The following is a 26,606-nucleotide window of genomic DNA, read 5'->3' as shown; positions in this document are numbered from 1 at the left end:
TTAATTCTTCAAACCCCAAATAATGATTATTTCCCTCCAGGAGTGCTTCCATTGGTTATTGTACACACTAGTCATTGAGCCTTTAAACTGCCTCCTCTCCATATCTTGAGCTCGCTATTAGTTCAGTTATTCCTGAAATAAGATATGCAGTGCAACTGTTTGCATACTGATTTATCTTTCCAATGATTGCTATTTTAAGGAGACAGTACACACAAAAACTTTATAAGTGTGACTATGTTTCAGAAGTTGACTGCAGCCAGTCATCAATTATCTTGATCTCTCAAGCTCTATGTCTGTGGAACCAGGTAAAAGAAATCAAAGATACAGTGTCTAACCTGACCCTAGTGTTAGCTTTTATTCATAAGCCCTTTATTCCAATGGATTAAGAAAATTGTCATTGTGAATGTTTCACCAATTATGTGTGTGTGTATCAGAATTAAATTTAAGTTGTCCTATCTGAAAGAAAATTTATGGAACATGATATCCTAGACTTAACAGTAGGCTTTCAAATAACTATATGCATAAAGACACAAATGTTTTTCAAGGGTTAATATGGGGAGTTCATATTTATAGAGCATTACAGTAAATGAGATTACTCATAAATAAAATTTTCAGAAATTCAAAGCATTTCTCATTTTAAGCCAAAATTATTATTTTAAACACTTTAAGGCTTGGGGATAAAAATAACTTCAAAAAGTAGTGTATACTTCTCTACTTTCTTAAACAAAACATAAAGGATAATTTTCCCTAGCTTGATGACTCAGAATCATCATTTTGAACTTTAATTACTCTTCAACTCTGTAATAAGATGACATTTTTAAGTTACTGAGGCATTATTAGTGTTAGTCACCTTTAATACAAAATTCTAGATTGCTATCCTTTTTAGGATACAGTATTTGCTTCTTTTTTATATGCTTTGTATCTCTGTAGCTATCGTTTATCTCTGCTTTGCTAGACCTAGTGCTGTTAGTTTTCCCAACTTTACATTTCATGTGTGAGTTTTGACCTGTTACAGATCAATACACCAATTAAACATTCTTCTTAGAATTTTGTCTAAAATAATAGTAAATGGGTGTTGGATAGGGATGGTATAGCATTCTTATATAAGAGAATTTTACTGCATAACTATGTTATATTTATGCTGTATATTCAGAGACCTTTCAGTTTATTTCCTGGTCTTTTGCTGGGTCTGGGAAGTTCAGGTTGTTGAAAGTGACTTTCCTTATAAACTGCATTGCTCTGGGGCAGACAGAGTCAAATAAAACTCAGTCTGGTCCCTGGAGGAGGGCTATCAATATAGGGACAGATTCAGTGGTGGGTACTGAGATCAATGCACATTGTAGCTCAGAAGACTGTCACCAAAATCCAGAGATTTGATGCACTCTTGTTATGGGATCTTTTTATAGGTCATACAGCCCTTTACCTTCATCAAGTTCATTTCTCATAATTATCTCTTGTATTGCTTCTAGATTTAAAAAGCTGAAGAATATTTGTATTTACCCTAGAGAATATTTTGCCCTTTTCTATATATGGGCAGTTTTACTTCTTTCTAATTTTTACTTCCTAAAGGAAAAACTTAGTCTTAAGGAAGACTCAAATTTTGTGCAGTTATTATACATGCCTACAATACATTAATTTTCCCCACTCAGCTCATTCCAGTTTCCTTAAAACTCCTGACTATGTGGAATTGACACATTTAAGTAGATTTCTTAGTACTGCAGTGAGCAAAAAGCCAACTAGCTTGTCATCAAAGTGGTCCTTTAAAAAGTGGTCCATATTCTTTTCTTTCAGTTTATTTGGGCTAGTTCTTCAATCACTCGTCAATTTAACCTCTTCATATTTGCCAATACCTATTGATAGTCAAAATTATGTTGCAATCAATTCATAGATAGGATCTTTCAGAGATGGCACCAAACACAGCAAACTTTCTTTGTTCTACCCTGTAAACATGTGATACATCAAAAGAAAAAGAAAATTACTCCTACAGATTGTGTGATGTATAAAAGTAAAACCATCAGTCAGAGGTATGAAAATGTTTTATTAACCCCTTTAGAAGTCTCTGTGTACTCTTTTTCTGCACAAGCAGAAAATGTGGTTCATGTCCTGTTGAATTCTAAGTATGTTGTCTCTGAGATTATCTCTCCTATTTCTTTCCTAATTTATCCATCACAATCCCCAACATGTTTCTTGGTGGCACTTGGCATCTTGTTCTATATTTATAAAGGGATCCTTTAATTTTTGTTGTTGTTGTTCAGTCTCTCAGTCATATTTGACTCTTTGCGACCTCATGGACTGCAGCACGCCAGGCTTCTTTGTCCACCATCTCCCAGGGCTTGCTCAAACTCATGTCCATTGAGTTGGTAATGCCATTCAACTATCTTTTACTCTGTCATCCCCTTCTCCTGCTGCCTTCAATCTTTCCCAGCAACAGGGCTTTTCTAATGAGTCAGCTCTTCCCATCAGGTGACCAAAGTACTAGAACTTCAACTTCAGCACCAGTCCCTCCAATGAATATGCAGGACTGATTTTCTTTACATTGACTAGTTTGATATCCTTACAGTCCAAGGGACTCTCAAGAGTCCTCTTCAACACCACAGCTCAAAAGCATCAATTCTTCAGTGCTCAGTTTTCTTTATGGTCCAACTCTCACATCCATAAATGACTACTGGAAAAACTATAGCTTTAACTAGATGGACCTTTGTTGTCAAAGTAATGTTTCTGCTTTTTAATATGCAGTCTAGGTTTGTCATAGCTTTTCTTCCAAGGAGCAAGGGTCTTTGAATTTCATGGCTGCAGTCACCATCTACAGTGATCTTGGACCCTCAAAAATAGTCTGTCACTCTTTCCATTGTTTGTCCATCTATTTGCCATGAAGTGATGGGACCGGATGCCACAGTCTTCGTGTTTTGAATGTTGAGTTTAAGCCAGCTTTTTCAGTGTCTTTTTTCATCTTCACCAAGGCTCTTTAGTTCTTCACTTTCTTCCAAAAGAGTGGTGTCAACTGCATGTCTGAGGTTGTTGATATTTCTCCCGGCAGTCTTCATTCCAGCTTGTGATTCATCCAGCTCTGCATTTCTCATGATGTACTCTGAATATAAGTTAAACAAGCAGGGTGAAACTATACAACCTTGACATAGTCCTTTCCCAATTTTTAACCAGTTTGTTTTTCCATGTCCAGTTCTAATTCTTGCTTCTTGACCTGCATACAGATTTCTCAGGAGGCAGGTAAGGTGATCTGTTATTCCCATCTCTTTAAAAATTTTACACAATTTTTTGATCCACACTGTTAAAGGTTTTAGCATAATCAATGAAGCAGAAGATGTTTTTCTGGAACTCTTGACTTTTCAATGATCCAATAGATGTTGACAATTTGATCCCTGGTTCCTTTGCCTTTTCTAAATCCAACTTGAACATCTGGAAGTTCTCGGTTCATGTACTGTTGAAACCTAGCTTGGAGAATTTTGAGCATTACTTTGCTAGCATGTGAAATGAGTGCAATTGTGTGGTAGTATGAACATTCTTTGGCATTGCCCTTCTTTGGGATTGGATTGAAAACTTACCTTTTTCAGTCCTATGGCCACTTCTGAGTTTTCCAAATTTGCTGGCATATTGAGTACAGCAGTTTAACAGCACTTTAATTTTTACCAGCTTTCAACAAAAAGTGCCTACTCTGATTGATAGTTCCTGGGAAGACAAACATCCAGAAAAGGAAAGAAGGATGGGCTACAGACAAAGGATTTTAACCCATTAACTGAGCCTAAAGAAATTCTTGGAAAAGAGAATAAGTAAAGAATCAGATAAATAAATTCAGACTTATTTTATTAGCCGTTTATAGTCTTATGTAAGGACTTCCTCCTCAGCTGAGATCTTCGAGGGCAGAATCATGCCATCTCTCTTTTAGTATCTACAGCACCTACCAGTGTACCTAACAAATAATGCTCAATATTTTCTTGGTAGTGAGAAGAATGAGTCCCATAGGAGGCTGTATCTTCCTGTTTTCCTCAGGCTTCTCCTTTTAGATCTTTCTTGCTATTTTAAGTGTGCAGCAAACAACCCAGAGGAGAGCCATTTGGATATACTTTTGTTTTAAAATAATTATTTTCTTACCCTTTTTTTTAAAAAATAATAATTCTTCTATTTATTTTTTTCACTTATCCAATATTTCTGAGCACCTGATATGTGTTAAGACATTGCTCCATGTGATAGCAATACAGCAATGAACAAAACAGCATGCCTTATCATATGCCAGACACTTTGTTAAATGCCTTGGACTTTATTTACATTATCTCAATTACTGATTAAAACCCCTGTGGGGAGGATATTTTCTTCAATCTGAAAATGAAATTTCCGACATTCAAAGCTTAATTAAATTTCCTAGGATCTCACAGCTCAGAAGGAGAAAACAGGAGTCAGTGCAACTTTAGCTGACTCTAATATTTATGCTTTTAATTGCTAGGCCTGATGGTTCAGAAGGTAAAGAATTTGCCTGCAATGCAGGAACCCCAGGTTCTGTCCTTGGGTCAGGAAGATCCGCTGGAGAAGTGAATGGCTATCCACTCCATATTCATGCCTGGATAATTCCATGAACTGAGGAGCCTGGTTGGCTATTGTGCACAGTCCATGGGGTAGAAAAGAGTCAGACATGACTGAGCAACTAACACTAATTCTAGACCATGAATAAAGAAATGGGAATTACATAGATCAGAACTTGAATTGTAAGAATTAGTCCAATAAATGTTAATAGTGTTTCATGAAAAATTTTTAAGAACCAAGTTTTATGAACCTGAATGAATAGCAACTTGTTCTTCCCCATATTAAATCTACCACAGATTTTCTAACCAGGAATAATTTAACTCCTGTAAACAACTTTTTGAGAAGCATCCAGAATATGCATTGTTCACACTCATTTTCATTTGTCCACCATCTATGCAGACTTTGACAGCAAATTTATCTATACCAGGATACTATGGATGGTTTTACTTTACAAATGAAGCAAAGCTGTTCAGATTTTTATCCAGATTAATTAATAGTATTTTCATTCCTTCAAAGACTGCACTGAAAGTCAGCTATGTACCTTCACTAGGTTACAAAAATAAGATAGATAAGATCTATATTCCCTTAGACCTTACATGTGGGAGTCGGGGAAATGAAAAATGAATTTAAAAGATAATTCTGATGATGCTTAGCGCTATGAAAAAATGTGAAGAATCTGTGATTAGGGTGGGTATAGGATAGGAAGGAGGAAGGCCTCACTGAAGAGATTTTTTTTTGAGCTGAGCCCTACATGGTGAGCTGAGTCAGCCATGTAAAGTTACGGGAGAGAAAAAGAAAATGCAAAAGTCAAAAGCACAAACAAACATCATCCGATGAATAACTGAGAAAAAGGCTTTTGGCCTACATGAGAGTGAACTGAGGAAGGGGCAAGAGATTAATAGAGTGACAGATGAGACCAGGTCACATGGGGCCTATGTGAATGACTTGGTAATACATTATCTAAACAAAGACATATTTAATAATAGAGATATTCTTGATAATTATACCAGTACAAAAGGTATTAATCTGGAATTTCCTAGATATACCAGCTGTTTAGATGATTTTAAGCAGGAAAGTGAGATAATGTGATTTGCATTTCATAAGTCACCACACTGACTGCTTCTGATTAATCTTTGCAGTAATCCTGATAAGAAGTGAAAGTGGCTTCCGTGAGATTAATAGTAATAGATCTGCAAAGAATGTCAGTAATTTCAGATATGTTTTATAGATAATGTAGGCAAGATGTGGGTTGGATGTGTTAGGGGTGAGAGAAAAAGAAGAATAAAAGTAAGTGCTAGGTTTTTAACTGCAACCTCTGGATGAATTAAGATACCACTTCCTGATTTTGGAAAGATGACAGAGGAACTGGTTTTAGTAAATGTTTGCAAATAAGTAGAACCAGTAGTCTTATTCTGACTGTATTAAGTTTGAGATTCTGGTTAGAAATACAAGTAGATATATCAAAATACCACCTGGGATATACTCTCTTTTCTTACCTGTTTATTAGAGCATTTTTGCATTGTAACATATATCCTCAATAAAACAATTTAAAATGGAATCCAAATAGTCCATTAAAGTGATTTTTTTTTACTTAGCACTAATTTTTTTTCACTATCTGGTGTTTTAAATTGCTAACGTTACTTATTTCCTTTCTAGGAAAGTATAGATCTGGGTGAAATAATGTTTTCCCTTTGTTATTTGCCAACTGCTGGACGTATGACATTGACCGTCATCAAGTGCAGAAACCTGAAGGCTATGGATATCACTGGCTCATCAGGTATGTTCACAATTGGCTGATGGGGACATTCCCAAACAAACATGCCATATAGCTGAAATTATGAATGGCGGCTGAATTATTAAGTTCATTTGTCTGTTGTGGGGCACTATGTGCTAAGTCACTTCAGTTGTGTCCGACTCTTTGTGAACCCATGGACTGTAGCGCACCAGGCTCCTCTATCCATGGGATTCTCCAGGCAAGAATACTGGAGTAGGTTGCCATTTTCTTCTTCAGGGGATCTTCCCAAGATTGAACCAGCATCTCTATGTCTCTTGCATTGACAGGTGTGTTCTTTACCACTAGCACCACCTGGGAAGGCTTGGGGCACTATAAAAGTAGAAAAAAAAAATTACCAACTAAAGTGTTCTAAACACCTCTTTAGTTTACATTATCACTATGGCATTTTTGAAAGGTATTATCAAGTAGATTGCCTTTGAACTTGGGTTTATATTTTAATTTCTTTCTCTACTGATTTAGTTCTTTCACAAAAAAATGTGTAACTTACCATACACTTCGGGGCTTCCCTTGTGGGTCAGCTGGTAAAGAATCCACCTGCAATGTGGGAGATCTGGGTTTGATCCCTGGATTGGGAAGATCCTCTGGAGAAGGGAAAGGCTACCCACTCCAGTATTCTGGCCTGAAGAATTCCATGGACAGAGGAGCCTGGAGGGCTATAGTCCGTGGGGTCACAAAGAGTCGAGCACAACTGAAGTGACTGAGCATGCTTGAATACAGGAATAGAGAGATATAATAAAGTACATGAACACACCTTAAAGTTTTTTAAAAACATTAGTGGAGGAAATTACTCTTGTTCTAGATTTGATAAAGAGGTAAAACCCCATCATTCTCTTTAATCCCTTCATTTAAATCACCACAGTTCTGAAGAGTTATTTGTAAGTTAATAGGGAACTTTGGCACAGCTCTGTGGAAGAAAAAATGATAAGGACAGAGTAGGGAGGTCAATAGCATTTGTTGAATTAAATAAATAAGAAATAGTAATGCAGATATAGTAAAAGATGACACGGGGAGTGCAATTTATATAACCTTTTAGTTCTTCAGAACAAAATAAACTAAATTTGCAACACAAAAAATATTAAGAACTCTAATGTAAAAAGAATTCCAGGAAAAATTAACTGAATAAAAAATGATGTACAAGCATAAATATGGATATCATGCTCCTTTTGATATAAGAATGTGTAATCTTAAAATATATATCATGTTGCTAATATTTGCATAAAGAAATAATTGAGTGATATATAAAAACTGAGGGGTGGAGAAGTATGGGAACAGATGGGAAGGAGACTTCTCATTGCATGTCTTTCTCTGTCTCATCTTTTAAAATTTGTTATGAATTTTTATTCATTTTTTAAAATTTGCACTGCATAGTTGAAATGTAAAGATAGAAAGAAAGGAAATTAATTCTACATTCATTTTGGTGAAAAAGTCTTAAGTAAACAAATGTGGAAGAACTTAAGATAAACAATGTATTCTGCAAATTATTGTTTATTTTGCTCTTTCTACCATGTATTGAAGGAGAACCAAATTTCCAGACAAGCAAACAGCAAAGTTGTAATTAAGTTCAAGAATATTTTTTATTTATATGAAGCTTCTCATCAGGGGAGTGCATGCTTTGAGAACATCACCTCATTAAGTCACACATCAGCCTTGTGAATCAAGTAAGGAACCAGTAAATTATCTTTATCACTAATAGAGAAATGTCATCAGAGACATGATGGGGGTAGTAAATGATAAACCAGGCCTCATTCTTACTGTTAATAAGAGGCTTAGGCCTGGGGTTCATACCACAAAAGTGAGTTTCTTCCTTAGAACATACTTCCTATTATTAAAAATTGAAAAATATATTTGGCAAAACTAATACAGTTATGTAAAGTTTAAAAATAAAATAAAATTAAAAAAAAAAGAAAAATATATAGGAATGTTTCTATTTTGCAAATAAGTTCATTTATATCATTTTTAGATTTGCATATAAGCAATACCATGCAGTATTTCTCTTTCTCTATCTGACTGATTTAACTCAGTATGACTTCTCTAGGTCCATCCATGTTACTGCGAATGACATTATTTCATTCTCTTTTAATAGCTGAATAATATTCCATACCACATCTTCTTTATCCATTCCACTGTCAATGGACATTTAAGGTGCTTCCATGTCTTGGTTATTGTAAAACAGTGAACACTGGGATACATGTATCCATTCAGACCATGTTTTTCTCTGGGTATATGCCCAGAAATGGGATTGCAGTGTCATAGGGTAGCTGTATTTTTAGTTTTTGAAGTGAAGTGAAGTGTTAGTTGCTCAGTTGTGTCTGACTCTTTGTGACCCCATGGGCTATAGCCTGCCAGGGTCCTCTGTCCATGGGATTTTCCAGATGAGAATACTGCAATTCTTAAGGGAAAAAGGGAATGGGTAGACACTCCCTTCTCCAGGGGATCCTCCCAACCCAGGGACCAAACCTGTGTCTCCAGCATAGTGGGCAGATTCTTTACTGTCTGAACCACCAGGGAAGACCCAGTTTTTGAAGAAACCTTCATAGTGGCTGTATCAATTTACATTTCCACCATCAGATTAGGAAGATTCCCTTCTTTCCACACCCTCTCAGCATATATTTTTTGTTGACTTTTTTGATAACAGCCATTCTGACTAGTGTGAGGTGATATCTTATTATAGTTTTGATTTGTATTTCTCTAAGTAATTAGCAATGTTGAGCATCTTTTCATATGCCTTCTGGCCATCTATATGTCTTCTTTGGAGAAATGTCTATTTAGATCTTCAGCCCATTTTTTTATTTGATTGTATTTTATAATTTTTATTTATTTCTTTATTATTTATATTTTTGCTGTGTTGGGTCTTTGTTGCTGCATGTGCTTGTCTCTAGTTGAGGTGAATGGGAGCTACTCTGTAGAGGCCATTTGGATTTCTCAATGTTGTGACTTCTATTGTTGTGGAGCACGGGCTCTAGGGCTCATGGGCTTCAGTAGTTGCTGCATGTGGGCTCAATAGTTGTGGCTCCTCGGCTCTTGAGTGTATAGACTTAAGAGTAGTTGTGGGTTGTGGGCTTAGTTGCTCCATGGAAGTGGGGTCTTCCCAGATCAGGGACTGACCCCATATCTCCTACATTGGCAGGTGATTTCTTTACCACTGAGCAACCAGGGAAGCCCTGGGTTGTTTGTTTTGATGATGTTAAAATGCATGATCTCTTTGTAAATATTGAAAACAAACCCCTTGTCAGTCACATTGTTTGCAAATATTTTCTCCCTTTCTGTGGATTGTCTTTTAGTTTTGTTTATTGTTTCCTTTGCTATGCAAAAGCTTTTGAGTTTAATTAAGTCCCATTTGTTTATTTTTGCTTTCATTTCCATTACTGTGAGAAACAGATCAAAAAAAAGATGTTGCTGCGATTTATGTCAGAAAGTCTTTTGCCTATGTCTTGCTCTAAGAGGTTTTTTTTTTTTAAATTTATTTATTTATTTTAATTGGAGGCTAATTACTTTACAATATTGTAGTGGTTTTTGCCATACATTGACATGAATCATCCATGGGTGCTCTTAAGAGTTTTATAGTGTCTCATCTCACATTTAGGCCTTTAATCCATTTTGAGCTTATTTTTGTGTATGCTGCTAAAGAATGTTCTAATTTCATTTTTTTAACATATAGCTGTCTAGTTTTCCCAGCACCATTTATTGAAGAGACTATCTTACCTCCATTATTTCATTGTTTAGTTTTTCCACTTTTGTCATAGATTAATTGACCATAGGTTCATGGGTTTATTTCTGGGTTTTCCATCCTGTTCCATTGATCAATATTTCTATTTAGACAAACTCACAGAGTTAGAGAACAAACTTATGGTTACCAGGGGGACTGGGTGGGGGGAAGGAATAGCCAGGGATTAGGGGATTGATATGTACACAATGCTATTGATATATACAACCTGGGCTTCCCTCATAGCTAAGTCAGTAAAGAATCTGCCTGCAATTCAGGGGATCCAGGGTTCAATTCCTGGGTCAGGAAGATCCTCTGAAGAAGGAAATGGCAACCCATTCCAATATTCTTGCCTGGAGAATCCCATGGACAGAGGAGCCTGGCGGCTACAGTCCATTGGGTCACAAGAGTCAGACACGCCTTAGCAATTAAACCACCACCACACCCTGCTATATTTAAAATGGATAACCAACAAGCACGTACTCTATAGGGAAGATAACTCTACTCAATACTGTAACAGTCTAAATGGGAAAAGAATTAGAAAAAGAATGAAGTGAAGTGAAGTGAAGTGAAGTCACTCAGTCGTCTCCAACTCTTTGCGACCCGATGTACTGTAGCCCACCAGGCTCCTTGGTCCATGGGATTTCCCAGGCATGAATACTGGAATGGGTTGCCATTTCTTTCTCCAGGGGATCTTCCCTATTCAGGGATCGAACCCAGGTCTCCTGCATTGTAGGCAGATGCTTTACCGTCTGAGCTACCAGGGAAGCCCATAAAAAGAATAGATGCATGTATATGCATAAAAATATATGCATAACGGAACCACTTTTCTGTAAACCTAAAACTAACACAACATTGTTAATCAACTCTGTATGTGTGTTTGTTAGTCGCTCAGCTGAGTTTGACAACTGTATGCCAATATAAAATAAAAAGTTAAAAAAAATACAAACAGTCATTGAATATTTCCCTTTTACCTTGTTTTCCTCTATATACCTTATTTCCAGCCACAAAATGTGTTTTGGCCCCTTGGTACAAATGCTTATGAAATATACAGATACATTTTTCTAGAATCTAAAAAACTTTCCTTTCATTCATTTGCTGAAATAAATTAACGTCACATTTTTGGCTTATTCTAAGGAAATATGATCTATGATTATATTGATAGAGTGAAAAAAAATTGTAGTGCTATAATTGGAGGGTAACTATAATGAAAAAAAAGAACAAATGAAGATAGAATAGACAGTTTTACCACCTAGCAAACTCACCCCAATGCCTATACCCTCTTCCAAAACCATGCTTCCTTTTAATAAAAAGGTACAAAAAGCAAACTTTTGATAAATATTATACCAGTTCAGTTCAGTTCAGTCGCTCAGTCCTGTCTGACTCTTTGTGACCCCATGGACTGTTGCACACCAGGCTTCCCTGTCCATCACGAACTCCCATAACTTGCTCAAACTCATGTATATTGCATCAGTGATGCCATCCAACCATCTCATCCTCTGTTGCCCCCTTTTTCCCCTGCTTTCAATCTTTCCCAGCATCAGGGTCTTTTCCAATGAGTCAATTCTTCCCATTAGGTGGCCAAAGAATTAAAGCTTCAGCTTCAGTCCTTTCAATGACTATTGAGGACTGATTTCTTTTAGGATGAACCGGTTGGATCTCTTTGCAGTCCAAGGGACTCTCAAGAGTCTTCTTCAACACCACAGTTCAAAAGCATCAATTTTTCAGTGGTCATCTTTCATTGTGGTCCAACTCTCACATCGATACATGACTACTGGAAAAACCATAGTTTTCACTAGACAGACTTTGTCAGCAAAGTAATGTTTCTGCTTTTTAATATCCTGTCTAGGTTTGTCATAGCTTTTCTTCCAAGGAGTAAGTGTCTTTTAATTTCATGGCTGCAGTCACCATTTGCAGTGATTTTGGAACCTAAGAAAATAAAGTCTGTCACTATTTCCATTGTTTCCCCATCTATTTGCTATGAAGTGATGGGACCAGATGCCATGTTCTTTTTTTTTTTTTTTTTTTTAATGTTTTGGAGAAATAACTCCAGAAAGAATGAAGAGACAGAGCCAAAATGAAAACAATGCCCAGTTGTGGATGTGACCAGTGATGGAAGTAAAGTCTGATGCTGTAAAGAACAAGATTGTATAGGAAACTAAAATGTTAGGTCCATGAATCAAGGTAAATTGGAAGTGGTAAAGCAAGAGATGGCAAGAGTGAACATCACGATTTTAGGAATCAGTGAACTAAAATGGACTGGAATGGGCGAAATTAATTCAGGTGACCATTATATCTATTACTGTGGGCCACTATATCTACTACTATTCTTCTAAGAATCCCTTAGAAGAAATGGAATAGCCCTCATAGTCAACAAAAGTCCGAAGTACAGCACTTGGGTGCAATCTCAAAAGGACAGAATGATCTCTGTTCATTTCCAAGGCAAACTATTCAGTATCAGAGTAATCCAAGACTGTGCCCCAACCACTAATGCCAGATAACCTGAAGTTGAATGGTTCTATGAAGACTTACAAGACCTTCTAGAACTGACATCTAAAAAAGATGTCATTTTTGTCATAGGGGACTGGAATGCAAAAGTAGGAAGTCAAGAGAAACCTCTAGTAACAGGTAAGTTAAGGCTAACAGAGTTTTGCCAAGATAATGCAATGCTCATAGCAAACACCCTCTTCCAACAACACAAGAAATGACTCTACACATGGACATCGGTAGATGGTCAATATTGAAATGAGATTGATTATTTTCTTTGCAGCTGAAGATGGAGAAGCTCTACACAGGCAGCAAAAACAAGACTGGGAGCTGACTGTGGCTCAGATCATGAACTCCTTATTGCAAATATTGTATGATTTTCTATAATACTGTGGCAGTTTTTCTACTTAAGGTTAGAGATCGATCAGCTAGGGCAGAACTTGTTACCAATTATTTGTCCTCTTTGGCCCATAAAAATATAGCCTAAATGAAAATTTCTCTTTCCTATTGGCATCATATAGACAATATATTTGAAGAAACTTCCTTGAGAATATATGTAAACTAAATATTACCTTTTTTCATTTTATATGGCTGAGCATTTAATAAATGATTTGTAGTAATCATTCCTTCAATCCAAACTCCTTATCAAGCATGATGACTGAAACAGAACCTCTAAATTTAGTGCCTTTTCCAACAATTCAAGACAGTCCTAACAAGTATAGTTTTGCTAATTTCAATTCATTGTGATTATATATAATTATGTAGATACAATGTTGCTATTTCATAAATTTTAGTCTTCTAATTCTAAATCACTTTGAAGAAAATAAATACAATTGTTCCTATTGGGATTATATTCCTTAGATATCTCTTACACTAAAACATGTCTTCAAATAACTAAAAGACACATTATAATTTAGACTGGCTCTTGGTAAAATAGTGGATTTTCTCTGTTGTATTAAACACAGTGATCAACTAATTCTTTTCTAGTTCATTCAATAAGAAGTCTAATTCTGTTGCCCCCCAGTTATGCCATTTAATTATAAAACTGGTAATACAATAGGGCATCAGTCAGTCAGTTCAGTTGCTCAGTCATGCCCATCTCTTTGGGTCCCATGGACTGCAGCACACCAGGCTTCCCTGTCCATCACCAACAGCGGAGCTTGTTCAAACTCATGTACATTAAGTTAATGAGGCCATCCAACCATCTCATCCTCTGCCATCCCCTTCTCCTCCTGCCTTCAACCTTTCCCAGCATCAAAATCTTTCTAATGAGTCAGTTCCTCCCATCAGGTGACTAAAGTATTGCAGCTTCAGCCTCAGTATCAGTCCTTCCAATGAATATTCAGGACTGATTTCTTTCAGGATAGACAGGATGGATCTTCCTGCAGTCCAAGGGACTCTCAAGAGTCTTCTCCAGCACCACAGTTCAAAAACATCAATTCTTTGGTGCTCAGCTTTCTTTATAGTTCAACTCTCACATCCTTATGTGACTACTGGAAAAACCATAGCTTTGACTAGACAGACCTTTGTCGGCAAAGCAATGTCTCTGCTTTTTAATATGCTGTCTAGGTTGTTCATAGCTTTTCTTCCAAGGAGCAAGTGTCTTTGAATTTCATGGCTGCAGTCACCATCTGCAGTGATTTTGTAGCCCTCCAAAATAAAGTCTGACACTGTTTCCATTGTTTCCCCATCAATTTGCTGTGAAGTGATGGGACCAGATGTCATGATCTTTGTTTCTTCAATGTTGAGTTTTAAGTCAGCTTTTTCACTCTCCTCTTTCACTTTCATCAAGAGGCTCTTTAGTTCCTCTTCACACTCTGCCATAAGGGTGGTGTCATTTGCATATCTGAGGTTATTGATATTTCTTCCAGCAATCTTGATTCCAGATTGTGATTCATCCAGCCCAGCATTTCACATGATGTACTCTGCATATAAGTTAAATAAGCAGGGTCACAATATACAGCCTTGATGTCCTCCTTTCCCAATTTGGAACCAGTCTTTTGTTTCATGTCTGATTCTAACTGTTGCTTCTTGACCTGCATGCAGATTTCTGAGGTGGCAGATAAATTGGTCTGGTATTCCCATCTCTTAGAATTTTCCACTGTTTGTTATAATCCATACAGTCAAAGGCTTTGGCATAGTCAATAAAGCAGAAGTAGATGTTTTTCTGGAACTTCCTTGCTTTTTCGATGATCCAATTGATGTTGGCATTTGATTTCCAGTTCCTCTGCCTTTTCTAAGTCCAGCTTAAACATCTGGAAGTTCTCAGTTCATGTACCACTGAAGTGTGGCTTGTAGAATTTTGAGCATCACTTTACTAGCACGTGGGATGACTGCAATTGTGCCATAATTTAAACAATCTTTGATGTTGCCTTTCTTTGGGATTCAATGAAAACTGGCCTTTTCCAGTCCTGTGGCCACTGCTGAGTTTTCCAAATTTGCTGGCATACTGAGTGCAACACTTTCACAGCATCATCTTTTAGGATTTGAAATATCTCAACTGTAGTTCCATCACCTCCACTAGCTTTGTTCATTGTGATGCTTCCTAAGGCCTACTTGACTTCTCAATCCAGGATATCTGGCTCTAGGTCAGTGATCATACCATCGTGGTTACCCTGGTCACTAAGATCTTTTCTGTATAGTTCTTCTGTGTATTTCTGCCACCTCTTAATATCTTCTGCTTCTGTTAGGTCCTTACCTTTTCTGTCCTTTAGTGTGCCCATTTTTGCATGAAATGTTACCTTGGTGTCTCTAATTTTCTTTAAGAGATAGCTAGTCTTTTCCATTCTGTTGTTTTCCTCTATTTCTTTGCATTGATCACTGAGGAAGGCTTTCTTATCTCTCCTTGCTGTTCTTTGGAACTCTGCATTCAAATGCGTATATTTTTCCTTTTCTCCTTTGCCTTTAGCTTCTCTTCTTCTCTTAGCAATTTGTAAGGTCTCCTCAGGCAACCATTTTGCCTTTATTTTTCTTGAGGATGGTCTTGATCATCACCTTCTGTACAATGTCATGAACCTCTGTCCACAGTTTTCCAGGCACTCTGTGTGTAAGATTTAATCCCTTGAATCTGTTTGCTACAGCCACTGTATAATTAAGAGATTTGATTTAAGTCATACCTGAATGGTCTAGTGGTTTTCCCTACTTTCTTCAGTTTTAGCCTAAATTTTGTAATAAGGAATTCATGATCTGAGCCACAGTCAGGTCCTGGTCTTGTTTTTGCTGACTGTGTAGAGCTTTTCCATCTTCAGCTGCAAAGAAAATAATCAATCTCATTTTGATATTGACCATTTGGTGATGTCCATGGGTAGAGTTGTCTCTTGTCTTCTTGGAAGTGGATGTTTGCTATAAGCAGTGTGTTATCTTGGCAAAACTCTGTTAGCCTTTGCCCTACTTCGTTTTGTACTCCAAGACTAAACTTGCCTGTTACTCCAGGTATCTCTTGACTTCCTATTTTTGCATTCCTGTCCCTTATGATGAAAGGTACATTTTTTTTGGATGTTAATTCTAAAAGGTCTTGTAGATAATCATAGAACTGTTCAGCTTCTTTAGCATAAGTGGTTGGAGAATAGACTTGGGTTACTCTGATATTGAATGGTTTGCCTTGTAAATGAATAGAGATCATTCTTTTATTTTTGAGATTGCACCCAAGTACTGCATTTCGGACTCTTTTGTAGACTATGAGGGCTATTCCACTTTTTTCTAAGCGATTCTTGCCCACAGTAGTAGATATAATGATCATCTGAATTAAATCACCCATTCTAATTCATTTTAGTTCACTGATTCATAAAATGTCAATGGTCACTCTTGCCATCTTCTGTTTGATCACTTCCGATTTACATTGATTCATAGACCAAACATTCTAGTTTCCTATGCAATATTGTTCATAGGAAGTCATCAGACATTGCTTCCATCACCAGTCACATCCACACCTGGGCATTGTTTTCACTTTGGCTCTGTCTCTCCATCTTTCTGGAGTTATGTCTCCACTATTCCAGTAGTATATTGGGCTCCTACGTATCTGAGGAGTTCATCTTTCAATGTCTTATCATTTTGCCTTTTTATACTGTTCACAGGGTTTTCAAGGCAAGAATACTGAAGTGGTTTGCCATTCCCTTCTCCAGTGGACCACGTTTTTGTCAGATCTCTACACCATGACCCATCCATCTTGGGTGGCCCTACCCGGCATGGCTCAATGTTTCATTGAGTTAGACAAGGCTGTGTTCTATGTGATCAGTTTGGTTAGTTTTCTGTGACTGTGGTTTTCATTCTATCTGCTTTTTGATGGATAAGGATAAGAGGCTTGGGAAGCTTCCTGATGGGAGAGACTGACTGTGGGGGAATCTGGTTCTTGTTCTGATAGGTGGTGCCGTGATCAATATATCTTTAATCCAATTTTCTGTTGGTGATTGGGGCTGTGTTCCCTTCCTGTTTTTTGGCCTGAGGGCAAACTATGGTAGGAGTAATGACGATAATGGAGACTTCCTTCAAAAGGACTTATGCCTGCACTGTTGTATTTAGTGTCCCTGACTCCGCAACAGGCCACCGTTGACCGATGCTTTCTCCAGAGACTCTTGGACACACACATGCACGTCTGGCTCAGTCTCTTATGTGGACACTACTCCTTTCTCTTGGATCCTGGTGGGCACAAGGTGTTGTTTATGCCCTGCAAGAGTCTCTTTCCCCAGTCCTGTGGAAGTTCTGTAATCAAATCCCACTGGCCTCCAATGTCAAAGTCCCTGGGAGTTCTCAGTCCCTTTGCTGGATCCCCAGGTTGGGAAATCTGTTGTAGGTCCTAGAACTTTCTTAACAGTGCAAAAATTTCTTTGGTATAATTGAAACTATAGGACATAATATATCATTATAGGACATAATATACCACTATAAGGCATAATATACCGCTTTTCTTATTTAATAAAATTAACCACAGTTTTTATTTGTGCTTTGTACTATTATTTGCATTTTATTAAAACTACCTTTCTATTGCTAGATCCTTATGTCAAAGTGTCTCTGATGTATGAGGGTCGAAGATTAAAAAAGAAGAAAACAACTACGAAGAAAAACACTCTAAACCCTGTATACAATGAGGCAATTATTTTCGACATCCCTCCGGAGAATGTGGACCAGGTCAGCCTCTCCATTGCAGTCATGGATTATGATAGGTATGTTCATTTCTTTACTCACAGAGTAATTGCTACATTTAGTCATATGTGGACCAAATTCAGCTTTTCAGGTTATTTTCTGCTACAAGAATTTTAATTTAAATTGGAAAAGGGAAAAATTATTTAATCAAAATTTACTTTATTCTGTGCTATAACATTTCATTTTTCTTTTCCAAAGGACATCATTCTGAAGTTGAAGGACAGGTTACCTGAGTATTGTGACATAATGGGTGTGGAAGCTGTATGGGATACATTATAAGAAACACTTTTGTGAAGCTTTTAAAAATAGTAACAGCAGAAATTACAATCAATGGATTTTGCTTTTCCAAGTGGGCTAGAATATGAATATCATGATGCTTACCTGAGCTCTATCATTAGTTAGCTGTGTAAAGGGCAAGTTTTCTCTTAGAGATTCACTTTTCCATTTTTGAAACATCAGTATAATGTGGAATTGTGAACAGTAAGTATTAAGAATTGAAGGTGAATATTGTCCATATTGTTATTGCCTTGAAGGTTTCACACTAATCTTAAATCATTGCTTTATGGATAGTTCTTCTAACTCACACACTTTGATTACTTCTCCATTTATACAATAAATAGGCAACTCCTGAGTAAAGCACTGAATCTTCTTCCTGTTGGAACACCTACTCCTTCCTTATCTGAAATGTTGCTCTGCTCAGTTTATCTCATTTCATTAATGGTTTACAGCTCTGCTCGAGTCACCACTTCTGCGTCTTTCTTGGTTAATCAATCTCTTCTTCCTCTGAACTTGTGTTCCACTGAAGTTCCTTGCTATATAATTCTTCTTATTGTTTTCTCTTTATATTTATAAGGATTTCAAAAATGAATCTTGTATATTTAAACTACAAAATTATCAGCACATAGATAGTGTCTTATTTTGATCTAAAGATAACACAAGTGGTACAGAATGCACATACATACATATTCAAAGTGTCTATTTTGTATTATTATGCAAATAGTAGTAACCAGGACCCTATAACAGAGAAACATCAAAAATGGTATACTCTGGATGACAGCTAGAAAAATGAAGTACTGAAAGATAAGATGATTTATACTATTTGAAGTTAGTTTATATCACAGATTATAGAAAAGCTGACAATGTTTAAAGAGAGAGAGAGAGAAATCTTGAATTTATAGTTGAAATGGCAAACTCTAAAAATATTAGTGTTTCAATCAGAACCCCTTGTTCCACTTTATCAAAAAATTACTCCCATTGATTTCTCACAGCAAAGACTGCAGATAGATACAACTGAGCATTTGTCACCCAAATAACTTTAGGGAAGTGGACCCTACAATCCGTAAAATGAATTTTAAAAGTTATTTATAAAAATATACTTTTGTGAGGACTTCATTTTAAGGGGAAAGTTACTAAGCATCAGTCCAGTTCAGTTCAGTCACTCATTCATGTCTGACTCTTTGTGACCCCATGGACTGCAGCACACAGGCTTCCCTGTCCATCACCAGTGACCAGAGTTTGCTCAAACTATGTTTTTCCTTATCTACCTTTTAGTCTGCTAATGACATTAATTCAATAGGTTGTAAACTCTTTGAGGGCAGTGACTTGTTTATTGTTTTATCCTCAGTGACTAGGAAAAACCTGTGGCTCCTTTAAGAATCTCAATAAATATTTGTTGCATACTGAGAAAGTGAATAATTGAATTAATGAATGTATCCTCAAGAATCCTCAATATCCTTAATTGTATAAATGTGGGCACTATTTAATCATCTCCCAGTCCCTTCTAAAATTCAGTCGGTTCAGCTCAGTCATTCAGTAGTATCTTATTCTTTGAGACCCCATGGACTACAGCATGCCAGGCTTCCCTGTCCATCACCAACTCCCAGAGCTTGCTCAAACTCATGTCCATCGAGTTGGTGATGACATCCAACCATCTCATCCTCTATTGTCTCCTTCTCCTCCTGCCTTTGAGCCTTCTAAGCATCAGTATCTTTTCTAATGAGTCAGTTCTTCACATCAGGTGGCCAAAGTATTGGAGTTTCAGCTTCAGCATCAGTCCTTCCAATGAATAGTCAGGACTGATTTCCTTTAGAATGGACTGGTTGGATCTCCTTGCTGTCCAAGGGACTCTCAACAACACAGTTCAAAAGCATCAATTCTTCAGCGCTCAGCTTTCATTATGGTCCAACTTGTGCATTCATTCATGACTACTGGAAAAACCATTGCTTTGCCTAGACAGACCTTTGTCAGCAAAGTAATGTCTCTGCTTTTTAATATGCTGTCTATGTTATTCATAGCTTTTCTTCCAAGGAGCAAGTGTCTTTTAATTCCATGGCTGCAGTCACCAGGTGCAATAATTTTGGAGCCCCCCCAAAATAAAGTCTGTCACTGTTTCCATTATTTCCCTATCTATTTGCCGTGAAGTGATAGGACCAGATGCCATGATCTTAGTTTTTTGAACGTTGAGTTTTAAGCCAGCTTTTTCACTCTCCTCTTTCACTTTCATCAAGAGGCTCTTTAGTTCCTCTTTGCTTTCTGCCATAATACACCAGTTAATTACTACATCATTAATTAACTGTACAATTAATACATCAGTGACAGTGAGAAATGCCCTAAAATCATCTCAAAAATCTCCTTAGAGTTTTCTGTCAAAATAATGCTAGAAAAAAATGCCTTTAACTTGCATTCTGTTCTGGAAAAGCAGCTTACCCCATATGTGTTTGGGTCAACTCTTTTGATTCAAGGCTTCTATATCTTACTAAGTGTACAAAGGCAGGCAGGTCCCTTCTGAATTTTTAACTTCTTTGTCTGCAAAAATGAGTTGATAAAAATGATATTCATGGTCATGATGTAAAGATTAAGTGAGTCAGTACATTTAAATTACTTAGAAAAGTGTCTCACACATAATAAGCTCTCAAAAACATTAACTGTCATTATTATTTTGATTTATTGCTATGAAAACAAGGCATGAATAGAAAACAAGAAGTTCACTATGCTCTGATGCTATTCAGTAAGTTAAATGCCATGGTTCAAAATGTAGCCCTTCCCTGTTTAATTATTATACCAGTGGTAACATTCACTGACATATCATTTAGAATCAGGTAATTATACAATCAGGTCATTTATACAAGCTCATTTATGGAACTCTTTATGAGTAATTTATGCATCATTATAAAACATTAAGCCCTTTGGGAAAAAGGAGATTAGAGTTACATCACTTAAAGTTAATAGGTCTGCTTCTAAGAAAGAAACACATCATATAGGTAAGGACCAACTGGCATTTCTTAATCACACTCCTATTATTGTGAAATGTGCTTAATTTACAGAGCCCTAAAATAGTTTGGGTATAGTCCTTTTAAAAATTCATTTTTGAATGCTGATCCTGCTCAGTGACTTCAGTTGTGTTCTACTTTTTGCAACCCTATTGATTGTAGTCCACCAGGCTCCTCTGTCCAAGGAATTTTCTAGGCAAGAACACTGAAATGGGTTGCCATGCCCAATTCCAGGGGATCTTCCTGACCCAGGAATTGAACCTGCATCTTTCATATCTCCTGCATTGGCTGTTGGGTTCTTTACCACTAGAACCACCTGGGAAGCCCAATCTTGTTTAGTAAGTTTTAACTTACTTAAGACTCTTCATTTGGCTTGAAGTAGTTTAATATGCAAAATTATCTAGAACTTATCACAAAATCTACTGTTTTAGTTGTGCTTAAAATTCTGTTAAGGTGTTTGAAACTTATCTTTGAATATTGGAATGAAAGTAAAATATTCTCCAAATCATAGGGTAGGACACAATGAGGTCATAGGAGTTTGTAGAACAGGACTGGATGCAAAGGGTCTTGGGCGAGACCACTGGAATGAAATGTTGACCTATCACCGAAAACCAATAACACATTGGCACCCCTTGTTGGAGGTAAGCTTTGGACATCTCTTGCATATACTCTTTTCTTTATCTCTTGTTTGAATATTATTTATCTGCTAACATTTCACTAACATTTTACATATTCACCTTTTTTAAAAAAATAGCTATTTGCTCTTGTTTTTGTCCCATAGACTCAGTTATCCAGTATGCAAAATTCTGTATGTCTTGTTGGTTTTTTAAAATAACTAAATTTTCTTGAGTTTGGTATTCCTCTAGAGTAAGTCCATAAAAACTGCAAATCTATTATTTTCTCTACATAATCTGAAAACTTGTGTCATTAAGTGGTGGATCAATCAAGTAAATTCATTATTACCTGGAAACTGAATTTTGTTGCTTCCCTTTTGTGAAAACAGCCACCTCACGTAAACTTCCCAAGAATCCCTAAACAAAAATGTCACTTAATATGTAAGGGAAGAGGTATATAGTTACTGGCTCTGTCCAGGAAGTGAAAAGTCTCACAGATTGTTTTTAAAAATATTGAGGCATCAGTTTGCCTAAGTTGAAAACCTGGCTCTGCTGTGTGACCACATATTGGAGAACCTTGGGCAAGACATAAACTTAAGTTTCTGTTATTACTACTTAATAGCAGTAAACGTAGAGTAAAACTAGACAAACTGCTGACTATTAAGTACTTAACACAGAGTATAGCACAATGTTGTTCTAAATAGAACTAATATTAATAGTTATATTAACTAGAAGCAATATCAATACCAGTTTCTACCAGAGCTTTTAGCCATGAAAGCAGTTGTCGGTCTACTCTATACAGTGAATGTTGCCAGGTGAAGTCTTTCTTTTTCAAAGACTGGAATATCTTGAAGAACCTCAAAATAAATTATTTATATGATTTAATTAGTTGTGAGTTGATAAGAGGTGAAATTTATGCAAAAATTTATGATAACCACACAGTAATAGTAAGTGAAGTATACATTGCTATTTCTCCCATGAATAAGATTCTGCTTCTTATTCTGTCACTAAGCATACATTGAATAGGAGAGACAGAGCAGTATAATTAACTAAATGTCATTGAGCCCTCATTCTGTTCTCAGCTTGGTTACAAAAATGTGACCTTGGCTGTGTTACTCAAGACATTATGGGGAAAATTCCATGAACACTATATAAACAGCACATGCTCAGACATAGGAGGTGAAATGTCATCTTAGATAAATTATCTGCTTTATTACATTAATGTTCCAAATCCTTAACTCACTTCATCATTTATTGTAAATCATAAAAGACAGACGTGCTATGCAAGTGCACATTCACACAGCACTTTCCCCTAAATAATAACTCGATAAGTCCTGAGAAGGTTGTTTCATTTCAACAACGTGTATTATCTGAAGTACATGCTACTGCTTAACTATTCTTTTCCTGATTCTCATCTTTGTTTTTACTTAGTTTGATAAGTTGATTATTAGGTCTAAGAATCTAGACATAAGAACAGAGTTTGCTGGGCAGAGTACTACACTGAAGGCAGACATGAATTCTAACCCTTGTCCCTCTGACTGTCTAATCAAGGGCAGACCATGTGCTTTAGCTGCAGCTACATTTCTCCATATTTAGAAAATAGAGATGCACACCTCTGGGACTTCCCTGATTGTCCAGTGACTAAGACTCTGCATTCCCAATGCAGGGGCCCCAGGTTTGATCCCTGGTCAGAGAACTAGGCTCTACATGTGGCAACTAAGCATCCTCATTCCACAACCAAAGATCCTGCATGCCACAATGAAGACCCAGCACAGCCAAAAAATTAATAAATATTTAAAAAAGAGAAATACACGCTCTTACAGAGTTTATAGGAATGATGTAGGGATAAGTGAGATAGTGTGATCAACAACTTTTAACTAATGAAAGGACAGATATTTTATGACCCAAAGCATATTATAATTGCTTGGCTCACACGGTAAAGCGTCTGTCTACAATGCAGGAGACCTGGGTTCGATCCCTGGGCCGGGAAGATCCACTGGAGAAGGAAATGGCAATCCACTCCAGTACTACTGCCTGGAAAATCCCATGGACAGAGGAGCCTGGTAGGCTACAATACATGGGGTCGCAAAGAGTCGGACACGACTGAGCGACTTCACTTTCACTAAGTTGGGCATGCCGCAGTCCATGGGGTTGTGAAGAGTCGAACATGACTGTTTGACTGTTGTTTAGGGCAACTGAACAACAATAAGAAGTTATACATTTATATGATGAGGAAAAACTATGAAATAGGCATGAATTTGTGCTTGAAAACATGGGAGAACTTTTCAGTCATTGTAGGGTATGCTACTGCTAAGTCACTTCAGTCGTGTCCGACTCTGCGCAACCCCATAGACGGCAGCCCACCAGGCTCCCCCATCCCTGGGATTCTCCAGGCAAGAATACTGGAGTGGGTTGCCATTTCCTTCTCCAAATTGTAGGGTATATAGGAAAGATAAACATCAGAAGATCCTAGATACAATTTTCTAGTTGCTCACTAGCAGAGGACAAGAGGGCTGAAAAGATTATGCAGAGGTATTTTCTCCAGCAAATAGCTCACTTTTTCTGACTTCTGCACCTGCATTCACTGGTCAAACAGAACATAGGGACTACAGACCTAAGAACTGGCTGGATTTTGAATTGTGGGAAAGTGCTGTGTGTGGAATTATGTGTTTTGTTGCCACAGCAGGGACTAAAATGAGAAGGGAACAATTACTCAAGAGCTGAGTAAATTGGTAAGAAAGAGACTAAAACATCACTTGGAAAAGCTGTCTACTTCTACTTGGATATAAAAGTTTATCCTATTGTAATTAAACATTTAAAATATACATAATATTTAGGGACTAGAAGAAATTATTCTTTATCCCTGTGGCTCCTATTTTCCAAACTCAGTCCTTCTTATTAATTGCTTCTATAAAAATCACCTCCTGCCTTACAGCAAATGGAATACAGGCTCTTGTGTCTTGAACCTTCTTGCTTTTACCCAACCTTAGAATGAAAGTGTTAGTTGTTCAGTTGTTTCCCACGATTCTTTGTGGCCCCATGGACTGTAGCCCACCAGGCTCCACTGTCCATGGAATTCACCAGGCAAGAATACTGGAGTGGGTAGCCATTCCCTTTGCCAGGGATCTTCCCAACCCAGGGATCAAACCTGGATCTCCTACATTGTAGGCAGATTCTTTGCCATCTGAGCCTAATAGTCTAAAACTAATAGTCTGTGATGGAATGTGAAATGAATCTGCAGTTTCCCTGCATGTCATCTATGTACCATGCTCTGCCTACATTTTTGTGAGATGTTTGTGTCCCCTCACGCCACCTGAGAAGGTGAGTTATGAAGGTCATGGGGAGTTATGTATATCTTCTCTTCAGAGACTAGCATATCATGGGTGTGAATATTTACTATTAAAAGGTAACAACAATTACCCACTTTATTATTTTTTTTTACATTATAAAATTATTATCTTTCAGTTACCTGGCCGGGCGACCAGTTTTGATAGTCAAGGATCCTGTCCATCTCCCAAGCCAACTTCCACACCATAATGCTTCCAAAATAATGCCATTACAATGAGGACCCAGGACCATGTACTCACCAAATCAGAAAAAAAAGTGGAAGATTTTATTTCCTCATTTGAAATACATCCTGATAACAAACAAAATATTGTGTAAATTGTATTTGCCTTTATTGTTTGTTTACTGACTTTGAACATCTTAATATATTTTACTTGAATACAAATGGTCTTTACTTACATAAGGCATTTTATTATTTGTGTCATATGCCAATTAGCAGAAAAACTGTTTTTAATAAATTGTAAATTCTCTGAATAAGCAAATAATACATTTTTGAAAATAATCCATACTTATCTAAAATTAAATATAGTTAATGCTGCTATTGTGTAAAGTAGCACATGTCATATATGTATGGTTTTGACTTTGTTAAAACTATGTTCATTTTCAGTTGTGTATATGGTTCTATATAAACCTTAATGGAAAATGTGAGCTTTACTCACTGCATTAAATAATCAAATTAATATAATTTATTAATTTATTTATTATTTATTCTTTCATTCTCAACAAAATCTTTTCTTGGTGAAGTTTGGTTTTTGCTAAACTCTAAACTTTTTCTTTCAAGCTTATTCTTTAAGATATAGAGAAAACACTATAATTTGAAGATCCTCTCTGAGTATATATTTAAGAATATTTAGTAGCTGGCAAGTGGATATTGAGCCATTTGGGCTACTATTTTATACTGTCTTAAAGTTACTAGTTCAAATATCTGTAGCACTGTTTGATATTTTAAAAATTCTATTATTCATATTCTCAAATGTAGCATTAGTATTCCTAAATGAATAGAATCAGAACTCATAAGGTTCTCAAGTACTACAACATGTTTATTTTGTGACATAAAGTTATCACATGGATCCTGTATTGCTGATAGACATACTGACACCAAAGTTACAATGAATCTCTGTGCTTATTGCCATTTGGATTGTACACAGTGATAGTGACTTTTAAACTCAAACAGAAGCTAATCTTTAGAAATGGGTATTTTCTTAAAGAAAAAAATTACTTATTTTTCAGCAAATTATAAAATTATAAATAATTCAACTTCAACATCTAATAAAAAACAAATAATTCTTAAGGCACAGATCCACAGTATTTTGTGAAAGGCTTTGTCCTCATAAGAATCAAGAATCAGGCCACTAGTTGTAAAAACAATGCAATGTTTTTGCAGAACTTTCCTTTAAATCATGTCAACTTTTTATTGTCATGTTTCTGGGCCCTATTAGAAAGTATCTATATTGAACGACCCCAGCCTTACTTTTGAGATGTGTATTATGCATGTTTCAAACTTATCCAAAGATAGAAGGTTAAATCCAAATCTTCTCCCCCTCCCCTACCCCCCAAAAAGCAAGAAAATCTGCAGTTAGGCCTTAAAAATGGATTCATCAGAATGAGAAAATTTTATCAGCAATTGCAAAATTTTGATTTTAGTAAAATCCCTTATTTCTAAATATTAAAATAAGGTTTCAAAGTCTTGAGATTTTGTATGTTGGCACCTCTCATATGAT

The 26,606-nt window shown here is 36.6% G+C and overlaps 1 protein-coding gene across 1 annotated transcript in view; it reads left to right on the top strand.

Annotated features, from left to right (window-relative positions):
- Positions 1-25,570, top strand: part of SYT10 (synaptotagmin 10) — a 113,186-nt gene extending 87,616 nt beyond the window's left edge. Inside the window, exons 4-7 of the mRNA XM_006047329.4 lie at positions 6,190-6,310; positions 17,506-17,677; positions 21,438-21,567; positions 25,006-25,570. Coding sequence (XP_006047391.1) covers positions 6,190-6,310; positions 17,506-17,677; positions 21,438-21,567; positions 25,006-25,077 — 495 coding nt within the window. The 3' untranslated portion in view covers positions 25,078-25,570. The remainder of the gene's footprint in view (positions 1-6,189; positions 6,311-17,505; positions 17,678-21,437; positions 21,568-25,005) is intronic.
- Positions 25,571-26,606: the final 1,036 nt, after the last annotated feature.

This window comes from Bubalus bubalis, chromosome 4 (genome assembly GCF_019923935.1).
Source record: "Bubalus bubalis isolate 160015118507 breed Murrah chromosome 4, NDDB_SH_1, whole genome shotgun sequence".
Taxonomy (NCBI): Eukaryota; Metazoa; Chordata; class Mammalia; order Artiodactyla; family Bovidae; genus Bubalus; species Bubalus bubalis.
This window is presented reverse-complemented; position numbering and strand designations above follow the sequence as displayed.